This window comes from Triticum dicoccoides, chromosome 7B (assembly GCF_002162155.2).
Source record: "Triticum dicoccoides isolate Atlit2015 ecotype Zavitan chromosome 7B, WEW_v2.0, whole genome shotgun sequence".
In the NCBI taxonomy this organism is placed as follows: domain Eukaryota; kingdom Viridiplantae; phylum Streptophyta; class Magnoliopsida; order Poales; family Poaceae; genus Triticum; species Triticum dicoccoides.
This window is the reverse complement of record NC_041393.1, coordinates 584,378,333-584,390,071: the sequence shown is the minus strand read 5'-3', so window position 1 is coordinate 584,390,071 and position 11,739 is coordinate 584,378,333. Positions and strand designations below refer to the sequence as shown.

The 11,739-nt window shown below is 41.4% G+C and overlaps 1 protein-coding gene across 1 annotated transcript in view; it reads left to right on the top strand.

Annotated features, from left to right (window-relative positions):
- Window positions 1–511: 511 nt before the first annotated feature.
- Window positions 512–11,739, top strand: part of LOC119341364 (zinc transporter 10-like) — a 16,390-nt gene continuing 5,162 nt past the window's right edge. The window contains exons 1-3 of the mRNA XM_037613241.1: window positions 512–724; window positions 909–966; window positions 1,049–1,626. Of these exons, the coding sequence (XP_037469138.1) occupies window positions 912–966; window positions 1,049–1,626 (633 nt within the window). The 5' untranslated portion in view covers window positions 512–724; window positions 909–911. The remainder of the gene's footprint in view (window positions 725–908; window positions 967–1,048; window positions 1,627–11,739) is intronic.

Genomic DNA, 11,739 nt, shown 5'->3' with positions numbered 1-11,739 from the left:
GCTAAACTAATCAGGCACCCCCTGGTTTTCACGGGGTGGGGCTGAGCCTAATTTTTCGTTCAACCAAATTAGCCCAACTCAGCCAGTACGTAAGTTTACGTAGGTAAATTACGTAGGTATAGCAAAGTCCGTGAAAATTATTGGCTCCTGGTCATTAGTTATACTGACCTTTTTTTATTTTCTCTAATTTCTAACCTTTCGAAAAATATTAGTGGTTGTTTAAAATCAACAGCTTGGCTCCAAAGCTGCCACAGGTCACAGCTATGCATCGGCTTTGTAGTTTATGCACGAAAGTCAAAGGCAGGCACGCACAGGCACAGCAACTGTTGATGTGCAACGGCATCGTCATTGTGTCGACATCGCACCTCCGCATCCAGACATCCACACGCAAACGGTAATAAAAACGGAGAATCCAAGCCCACGCGCACGTCCTCGTCTCACGGCGTCACCCGGCGCGTCGGCCCTGGCCCACCCCACGACGGCCCGCCGGGCGTCGACGGGGCGGGATGACAACATGCGGCGGGCCGATGTGGAAAAGAGAGAGAGGCAACAATCATGCATGCGCCTACTGATCTAGCTTAGCCGAGGTACCTTGCGTCCTTCCATCCCTCTCCTCGCGTGCGTGTAAACTCCGCCCGCCTCTGCTGAAACTCTCGTCCGACTGTTCCGGGGGAGAAGAGGGAGACGGCTGGATTGAGCGCAACGGCGGCCGGCGTTCCTCGAGGTGAGAAATCATCTTCTGTTACAGTTCGCCGGCACGATCAGCTCGTGTTTATCCTCCTGCTGCTTTCTTTTCATGTGTTTTTCCTCTGTCTTGCCCGAGCGAACGGCCGGCCGCCGGCAAAAACTCGTATTGTTTCAATTAATCCGAGGCTCAGTAATTCGTTGCTGTCACCGATCGATTTCAGAAAATGGAGCCGTACGTCGTCGCCCCCTATCTTCGCGCCTACCTACACCGATTCGCAGGTAGAATAGTCGATGCCATATGACTAGCAGATTTTGGGGTGGCATCGCTTTGATGTATCTGAAAAGTTCTGATTGGTGGCAGCTTCGGTGTCCGCGGCGAGCTGCGACGCGGGGGAGGTGGGCGGCGATGTATGCCGCGACGAGGAGGCCGCGTTGCGGCTCAAAATGGTCGCCGTCGCGGCCATCCTTGTCGCGGGGGCCGCCGGCGTCGCCATCCCGCTCGTTTGCCGTAGGTGGCGTGGCGCGGATGCAGCCGGTGGTGGCGGGTCGACGTTCGTGCTAGCCAAGGCCTTCGCGGCGGGGGTGATCCTGGCCACGGGGTTCGTGCACATGATGCACGACGCCGAAGAGAAATTCCAGGACCCTTGCCTCCAGGGCTCGCCGTGGCGGCGGTTCCCTTTCGCGGGCTCCATCGCCATGCTCGCCAGCCTCGTGACGCTCGTCGTGGACTTCCTCGGCACCCAGTTTTACGAGTGCAAACAGCGCGAGGCCGCCGCCTTCGCCGCAACGAGCGCCCAAGATGAGACGGCGGCGGCGCTGCTGGAGGACGGGAGGAATGCAGGGGGCGAGAAGCGTGAAGGAGGGGTGCACGACGGCCACGGCCATGGTCACGGGAACGAGGCGGGCCCGTCCCAAGCTCGTCAGGTGGTTGTTTCCCAGGTACGAACACAGTGGTTACCCAGCATAATCGTAATGAACTCATATACGGAGTACTAGTATCACTTGCTTAGTTGCTAAACATGTTTTTCGAAGATGAACGAACTTAGACAAATCTTACCATTAAAGAAGGAGCGCGCATATACTCTTGGTGCAACTTCTTTAATACAGTAAAGCTGTATATCTGAAGTTCTGAACAGACGGGGCTAGATCTGCTGACGCTTATGTTTGTTATCAAAATTATTTATACTTTCACACAGTTTGTTATATCTGCTCTATGGGGTTATAAATATAGCAAAAATAAAATGGTATAACCTCCATCCGGAATTTACCGTCGCTAAAATGAGTGTATCTAGATGTGTTTCGTTGTGTAGCTGAAATAAGTGTATCAGACGCGTTTCAGTGTGTAGATACACTCATTTCAGTGTAATCTTAGCCATCCAAATCATTCTAATGGCTTGAAACTAAGTTGACTATCAGAAATTTGGTTTGGATTGCACATTTAGTTATCCTTTATGACTAATTTCAAATTGTTAGGAAAATGGCATACTCTATTCATCATTACTTACCACTAAGTTACTATGCTATTGTTGCTAACCTTATTTGTTGCTCCAAACAATGAATTGTTATAAAAAATGCCTTTCCTTATTATAGTTGTGCGAAGTTAGATATCTAAGAAAAGGCCGAGTGTCCGAATCTAATGGTATGCTATAGTAAGAGATGTAGTTTATATACCGAACTTAGGTAAATGACAATACCACTAAACAAGCAGGAAGTGGCTATTCTGCACCCGGGTGTGAACAGTAAAATAAAAAATTATCAAACAAATTAAAAAATTCAATTTTTTTGTGCTGCAAGATGCTCAAATGTGTGAGGTTCGTGCAAAATTTCAGCTTGTTTGGACATCCAAGGATCTTGTGGCAAAAAAGACAAAATTTGGGTGTGTGAGGAAGTTTTGAAATCAACACTATTCACACTATATTTTGTCTTTATTGCCATGAGCTTCTCAAATGTCCAAACAAGCTAAAATTTTGCACGAACATCACGCATTTGAGGATCTTGCACCACAAAACATTTGGATTTTTTTTGGTATTTTTTAAGATTTTTACTATTCATCGGGTGTAGATGAGCCTGGACACCGAATTGAATTTTCGGGCAAAGTGATTATTACATACCTACTGCGAGTGTAACCTTTTTTTTTTTGTTAAGCTACACCTAAACTAACACGGCTAGATTTGTCGGTCATTACGTTGATAGTGAGTACTATATACTTTGAAACAATTAGTTTATTTTACTATATGATTAAACCTAGCCATCGGATCTAATATAATGGCTTAAGAATAAGTCAAATATCTGGCCATATTAACTATCATTTACAACTCATCTTCTCAAATCACGAGGAAAAACTGTACAACCAAATCATTGTTCTTAGTAAAGGCCTATAATTTATGACCTTATTTTCTTCAATGTTTTGTTACAAAAAAATAATGACTATCATGCATTTTCTTATTAAAATTGCGCAAACTAAACCAAAAGGCTGGGAGTTCCAGATATAGTAGCATTCCATTTCCAAGAGATGCATTTTATATGCTGGACAAAACATTTGTTGCAATGTATATTGCTAGTATTTGCAATATTTGAGAACCAATACACGCATCTAAACTCACATAAGAGCTTAATGAACAACTTTGACTAGAAAATAGCGAAATAGTGAATGACATATCTGAAGATCCTGTGTTGTAGCACCATTTATCCCAAATGAGATTGACCTAACCATGCAACGTGACGTTTTCCCCAATGCCAATGCATACATTCAAGACTTAATAACATGTCAAGAAACGCATGGCCTTGTTGATGTGAAATAGGACTTAAAATCTTCATTGTTAAGGCTTCACAATTAATCTCCACCAAAGATTTCAATCATCCCTTGCACGAACTTTTTGAAGCACTCAATTGCAGTCCTACCACGAATCTTAATGTAGTCACCGACCATGTCCTTAGCATACCATACAAACAGCGGTGATGAACACATATACTATCAGTTCCTTGATTGCTTAATACGATTTCTATAGAAGAACACACTTAGAAAAATGCTTTGTATAGAAGAACGAACTTAGAAAAATGTCGGTACCAATAAAGAAGCGACATATACTCTAGATGCAACACTTATGTTAAGATATATCTGAAGTTCTAAACTAACGCACCTAGATGCCTAGATTTACCGATGATTGTGTTTGATATTAAATTTCTAATATAGAAGTTACTGTACCAATATAAATATTTCCTTGATATAAATATTCTTAGCCACCCAAATAATCTAATAGCTTGAAATAAGTTGAATATCTAGAAATTATGTCCCATGTTAGCAAGTTTATTTCTTAACTATACTATGTTAGTTATCCTTAACAACTATTCTTTTTGAATTGTAAAGAAAATTGCACAACATATTCATCATTCCTTATTCACGAGCTAAAATTTCTAACCTTATTTGTCGCTTCATGTGTTGAACTGTTAGAAAATACTATGGTTGGCATGCCCTTGTTTTGTGTATAATTTGAATTACTACCAGAATTATCTAAACATAGAGTTGTAACCTATTTTGGCCAAATTTTAATAGCCTACTACAGTGTTGCTATATACTTTGGTCATCCCTCCCCCTTTAAAGCTATACACTTTAACACTAAACTAAAATTATGCTATTAGCTTGCTAAATGCCACTATAACACTAGTTTTAGAGTCATTTAGCGACCTTAAGCCGCTGCTGCCCGAGGAGGGACGCACGTCGGTTCCATAAAGCCATCCATCTGTCTTACTCCTCCTTGTTTTTGCTATATTTATATGATGCATTGATGCAAAACTTAGTTTTTCAATTCGGATGGTTTTTTTTATGTATGAATATGTGTATATCAAGTATATGTGATGTATAATATATGATGCCTGATTTTATGCTTTTTTTCAATTTTAGAGATTCTAGAAAAATGCAAGATGGTTCTTAGCTTCCATATAGCTCTACTATAGATTTTCATAGCTTTTGGTCGAGACGCCGCTGCTGCTAAATGGCATAGCTTGCTATTTAAAACTTTAATTTTTTGCTTACTGCATGTACCGCTATAATCCGGCCCCCACTGAAGTTGTGGATTTATATATGTTTTGTTGTATACCATTATATATTAGCCCACCAAGTCGACTTTTCACCTCCGGATAATATTGAAATATCTATGTCTTGGTGCAGCTTACTTTCTAGTTGATCAAATAATAAAATGTAGTCAACTCTGTAATTCTGTGGGGCCAAATAAAGTCGTTCCATAATTTTCATTTCTTGGACAGCCGCACGCTGTCAGAGGTGTTTGGTTTGTGGCAGTGATCTTGTCAAGAAAAATATGCTACTTTTGGTTCAGTGTGCCAATTATCTATGGACCACACGTTGTTTGCTTGTGTCTCATGCACGTGGTGTATATTGACTTCATTGTCATTTAGTCAAATATTCTTTTGTATATCAAAAGCGTTATATATTTTTAAAGGACGTGTAGCTAATTTTGGTGATCAAATTTAAAAACACTAGTCATGAACCCATGTGCATACATGTGCTACCTATTTTAGGAAATGCATAAATATTGTGAACCCACTGATGGCAGTTTCTAGCAATTAATATAGTAGTTTGGATGGAGCTTGCTTTCTGTTTTTCCCCCTTTTTTCGAAAAGGGGCTTTGCCCCGGCCTCTGCATCTAGAACGATGCATACAACCATATTATTGATAATCAAAATGGTTCAACAAAAGTCTTCATGTCACAAAAAAGAAATAACAAAAGGCTCACAAAGAGCACAAACACAAAAACAGGATAGCCACAACTGGCAGGAAAAAATTAAGAAAGGAAACTAAACATCTATCCTATTACATGACCGTCATCCAAACCGGTTGAAGATAGCCCGTGCTACCGTCTCCCATCGGATAGATCCAGTAACCAAACGCTCCCTCGCCTCCATCGGAATGAGTAGCGACCACATATGGATCAGTGTAGTGGCCTAGAAAATAACCTGCAAGAAATGAATATTTGTTGTTCTGTTAAAAACCAAGTCATTTCTGCAGTTCCAAACTGCCCATAATAAAGCACATACTCCTACACGGATATGTCTCGCTGTTTCTGGACCTATCCTATCTAGCCACGTCCCAAATAACGTGTTGATAGTTTTCGGAGGAGTAATATTAAATGCTATGTGGACCGACCGCCACAAAATTTTTGCCAATGGGCAGTCAAGAAAGAGGTGTTTGATGGATTCATCACTATCACAGAAGCTACATCTTGTAGATCCTGTCCAGTTGCGTTTTGCCAAATTGTCCTTAGTTAGAATGACTTGTTTATGAACAAACCACATAAACACTTTGATTTTTAAAGGCACTTTGACTTTCCAAACATGTTTCGAATGAGGAATAGTGCTAGCGTTGATAACATCCAAATACATGGATTTAACCGAAAACTCTCCATTCTTAGTTAGTTTCCAGCGCAACTGATCGAGTTGTTGAGAAAGGTGGACATCCATCAATCTTCTCACAAGATGGAGCCAAGCTTCCCAACGGTTTCCCGCTAACGTCCCCCTAAATTGAATATTAAGAGGATTGGACTGTAATACTGTTGCATCATAAACGTCTCTTCACTGAACAATATTATAGAGAGAAGGATATTGGAGTGCAAGGGGCGTCTCCCCTAGCCATGTATCCCCCAGAATCTCGTGTAAATACCATTTCCAACTACAAATTTTGTCCTGTTGAAAACGACTGATTTCACTCTCATCAGTCCTTTCCAAAAAGGCGAGTCAGTCGGCCTTACTGTCACCTGGGACAAGGTTTTGGATTGAAGGTACTTATTACGCAGAATTCGGGCCCATGTGGCATCCGTCTCTACAGATAACTTATACAGCCACTTGCTGAGAAGACATATGTTCTTCACCTCTAAATTTTCAATGCCAAGACCTTTTTGTTTACTGAAAGTGCTAGTATTCGACTAGAGGGGGGGTGAATAGGCGATTTTTATGAAAGTCTTCAAACAGGGGTGTTTCGAAGACAAACAATGGAAATGTATCCTATTGATATGTAGCGGAAGGTAGACTACACTAGACAAGTCATAGTCAAATAAGCAATATAATGAAAGCACGAAGACTATGAATAGCTAGATAGTATGGATCAGGATGGAAGATAGTATGAAGCCAAACAGACAATAGTCTTCACGCAGTGAAGTCAAACAGATCAGGCAAGCAGGCAAAGACTTCACGAAGACAAACTGTAGTAAGGTGAGAGAGGTAGGATAGAACCAGTTGCTCGGAGAGGACAAGGGATTTGTTGGACCAGTTCCAGTTGATGTGACAACTGTACGTCTGCTTAGGGAGGCTGAGATTTAACTCAGAAGACCATGTCTTCACCTTATTCCCCTTGAGCTAAGAACACTTAGTCCTCGCCCAATCACTCTGGTAAGTCTTCAAGGGAGACTTCCAAACCTTCACAGACTTCGTTCACCGGCAATCCACAATGACCCTTGGATGCTCAGAACGTGACGCCTAACCGGCTGGAGGATTCACAGTCCTCAAGTGTAATAAGTCTTCAGATCACGCGGACAGAAAGATTTCAATGATGCCTAACACTCTTTGGCTCTGGGTGTCTTGGGCTTTATCCTTGCAAGGATTCTCTCTCAAAGGCTTCGGAGGTGGGTTGCTCTCAAACAACAAAAGCTGTGCACAAACTCTGAGCAGTGACCAATTTATGGTGTATGGGGTGGGCTATTTATAGCCAGGAGGCAACCCGACCTGATATGTCCAAAATGACCCTGGGTCATTAAGGAACTGACATGTGTCCAACGGTCAGATTTCAAACACACGCGACAGCTTAACTTGGGCTGCAAGCCAATCTGACTCATCCAGCTCCGGATAAGATGTGCTCTCATTGTCTTCGCTCGAAGTCATAGGATTTGGTTGAGCATCACATCAGTCACTCTGACTTTGTTCACTTGGACCCCACTTAACAGTACGGTGGTTCATATGACTCAACAAAGAAGAAAAGGAAACTACGACACAACTATGTCTTCGCACTCCATAGTCTTCACACGATGTGTTCTCTTGTCATAGTCTTCAAGGTGAATGTCTTCACAGACCACCATTGTCTTCAATATCTTCACACATTTTTAGGGGTCATCTCTGGTAGGTAAACTGAATCAATATGGGACTACTACATGTGTTATCCTGCAATTCTCACAAACACATTAGTCCCTCAACCAGGTTTGTCATTAATACTCCAAAACCAATTAGGGGTGGCACTAGATGCACTTACATTTACTTTCTTCATTGCATTCATACGATCACATTAACTTATGTGGTAAATGTTTGAAGAATAATAAAAACAGTGAACTTAGAAAAATCAAGCACCTCACAAATAATTAACCTTAATGCAGTATTTTAACTGTAATGCATTGCCCCACTCCCCTTTCTCAATCCTCCCCTCCCATCAATTCCTGTACACAATCAAACTTAATAGTTCAAAGCTTACCGTGTTTCGAGATGTTGAATCCATAGCATACGACATACCAATCATGTCTTTTTTTTTGTTCTTAAGTTATCTAATTCCCAAGATCCAAAGAGGCTCTGTATTTGAAAATTCAAGACATGCGAGCTGCATTGGAAGTCACACATGGAAATGCAATTAAAAAAATGTGATGTGAACTAAATTCCAGGTATGCTATGAAGCTTTATTTAAGTCATTGGTTTCCACCTTCGCTACCGTGCTTGTCCGTCAGGGACATGGGTGGATTAATTGGTACATGGGTCGCTTGGATGCCCATATTGCTATAGGTCAGGAAGAGTATTTTGTATCTCTTGCAATTTGTTCCTATATGATAAGGTTATTAGGCACCACGCAGGGATAGAAGGAAACAGCAAATGAGATCGTTATATGTCTATTGTTGGAAAAAGTGAGGTAGTTGTAGACACGGTAAACCATGTTTCCTTGGCCCACCTTGTTTTCTTGGGAGCATATATAAGCAATACAATATACATAAGCACATTGGTATATTGGTCCAACTACATATATTTGTTTGTTGTTCTAAAGCTGAAGAACTCATTTTTTTCCACCAAAAACAACATCTGGAATCAAAGGATTAATGTATCAGGTAAGCTAAGTTGATAAATCTCTCTTAACATTGGATATATTCTTCACGATATATATTTGTGCACATATATACGAATGGGTGAAGGAAAATAATTACACTCATACACATCAAAGAAATCTTGTGAGAACCCAACAATTTGGTATGTGAGCTCAGGGGAGGTAACTCTTTCTAAGCTATAATTGCAGGCTAAAAAAATGTGCTCTTTATGAAGCTTCAGGTAACCCATCTAGCTCAACAGAGTGATATAATGGAGAGTGTGCAGATATATTTCTCTAAGAGTGTCTTTTTAGGTGTCCACATTAAGCCTCGGGAAGAGCATCTGTTGTAGAAGAGGCACAAAACGAACAAGTGAAAATAATTATAATCAGGAGGGAGCACTTTTCACAGTATATCTTCTAACACCACACACCTGCGAAATGAACACAATACACACTAATTGCAATGCTTCACGCATATAAAAAATGTTACAATACTTCTTATGCTTTTTCCAGTAAATTCATGTGCGTCCATAAGAGTAACTGAATATATACAGAAAGCCTAAAAGGTTCCTAGTTAACTCATAACATAACAAATCTAGCGGATTGGAAACTAAACCTTGTACTCAAACAATGAAGTATCGGTAGAAAAGACCGGTAGATCTCGTTCTATTTTCTCTACCAGAACAGATAAAAATTAAATAAGTACATAAAATGTGGCAAAAGAGGATCATACCAGTGAAGTAACAGCTGACAAACACCAGCTAAATCAGTTCTTGACGGCATGAGCATCGATGGGGTACTTGTTCTTTACGGAAGACTGCAGAGGAGTTGTACGCTCACGAGAGAACATGTGAGGATGCCGTATGCTATTTTCATCCAGCAGCTGCAAAGGGGCAATAGGTAAAATTTCCATGGTTTTGGTAGGATTAACATGGTCTTGAAAATAGCCTCTAATATATCACTGCTAATTGCTAGTTAAATGTGTCATCTTCAAACCTAAATACGGTCCATATTAATTGCCCTTGCCTTCTAGTGGGAAGTAAGAGTTCAAGATGGACATTTCACAAACAAAATAATAAATAAAGAGCTCATAACATTAATACTTGTGATCAGTGAAGCTTGCACGACGGTATATGAGGAAATAAAAGTCACGACATGTGAAGTTAGCTTTTTATCTTTTTGATACATATATTAATTAAATGGTTGTCTTTCTACCGTGATTTTCCCTCGTACATGTGATACTACTTTTTACTATGTATGTGCGCGCGCTTTTACTTGACAATTGTTCTTGCCAAATGTGGAAGTATAATAAGGTTATAATCAATAACCTGGAAATCTTGGATCCAAAGTTGAACATTCAAATAGACTTTTCCTTAATTATATTGGAATATTTAGTCACAATTGTGACGTTCATTTAAGAAATTAGTGAAATTTAATAAAGGATATGATGCGACTCAGGAGGCATTCAGCCGCCGCCGCCGCTAATTCACCATCTCAACCCTCCTCGCCATCGCTGGCAAAGGCTGTGGCGGGGCCTTCGCCCTCTCTTGTGTCCTCCCTCCTGAAGATTCCATATCCGCCCCACACCGTCTGAAGCTCCCTCTGATGTCCCTCCTGCGGCTCCGGCGGGTGATGCGCTAGATCCGGCCATTCTCGCAGCCGATCTGCTCGCTACTGTGGCTTCTCGTGGAGGCACCACGAAGCACTGATAGGCTCCTCCGTGGCATGGAGGTGAACGCCATGGGCCAGCATGGCCTTGGCCAGGAGGGCCGTGTCGCCAGTTTGCTTGGGCATGTGGCCTTTGCGGTGTGCCAGACGGCCACCCGTGGTCGTCCTCCTCCGTTGACGCCTTTGGTTGGGTGGCTACAGCCCAGTGGATTGTGGCCTTTCCCCACTACTAGTGTGCCCAGATCCGGTTATGTAGCTTGTACTAACTTGGTTCCGAGATGCTGAAAAGCTTGTTTGTGGGTTTTGACGGCTGTTACTCCTGTCAATCTGCCTTCGACGGTGAAATGCAATCTACGGGCGACGGCTTGACGCGGAGAATATGGTTGTGCAGTGACAGTGGAATGGTCCAGCGTATGTAGCTGCTGGGATCGTAGAAAGTGGTGGAACAACTCATGATTGACTTTGATTCGTTGGTGCTTCTCGAGTACCTAGTCTAGAGCAGCGGGGTTAAAATCCTAGGTATGAGTCGAGTTGGTTTTAACTGACAATGGTGATATTTTTGTGCCGATACCTTGTTGAAGACACTGCTTGGATATGCTCAGACCCGTTCAGGGTGAAAACCTGGAAATCTTGCCTTTGTTGGTTGGATCCGTTGACAGTGTCGTCCTTCGTGAAGGCGTTGTTATTGAAGAACTTTTCTCACTGTCCATCTGGTGTCAAAAGTTGGTCGGTGCGGATATGATCATTGTTGTAGTTTATCGATCTTTGATCATTTGGTTTTTCTTCCTTGCTTAGGCATAACTTTGGTCTTATATGAGTTTGTTGTTTGCTAACGGGTTTATGTGTGTTGGCGTTGGCCGTATGCATCCTAACTATGCAGAGGTCGGGTGTGCACTTATTGTGTTTGTATCCCTTTGGTGCTTCATTTTAAGTAAATAGCATAGACCCTTTGTCGAAAAAATAAAGAGTACTATTAATTAGGGCCTAGATAATTTGAATTTTATGAAATTTCTTGATTCTTATTGTTAGTAGTATATACTGCCATCCGGAACCTTGTTAGTCTGTGCATGTACATTGCATACTTTTTGGTAGAAGACAATTATTGCTATAGTACTCCGGCTTCTAAGATTTTTTATTGATAGTAATTTTAATTTTAATTAGTTTTTCTTCCTATGAGGTGCATCTTAGAAGATCTTGTTCACTGTAATTACATACATAGTAACTTTTTTATTGGATCGAAGGCATTACACCCAAATTGAAATAACAAATCTATAAACGGCAAGGTCATAGTGCTTAAAAATAGCTTACAACTAACAGAC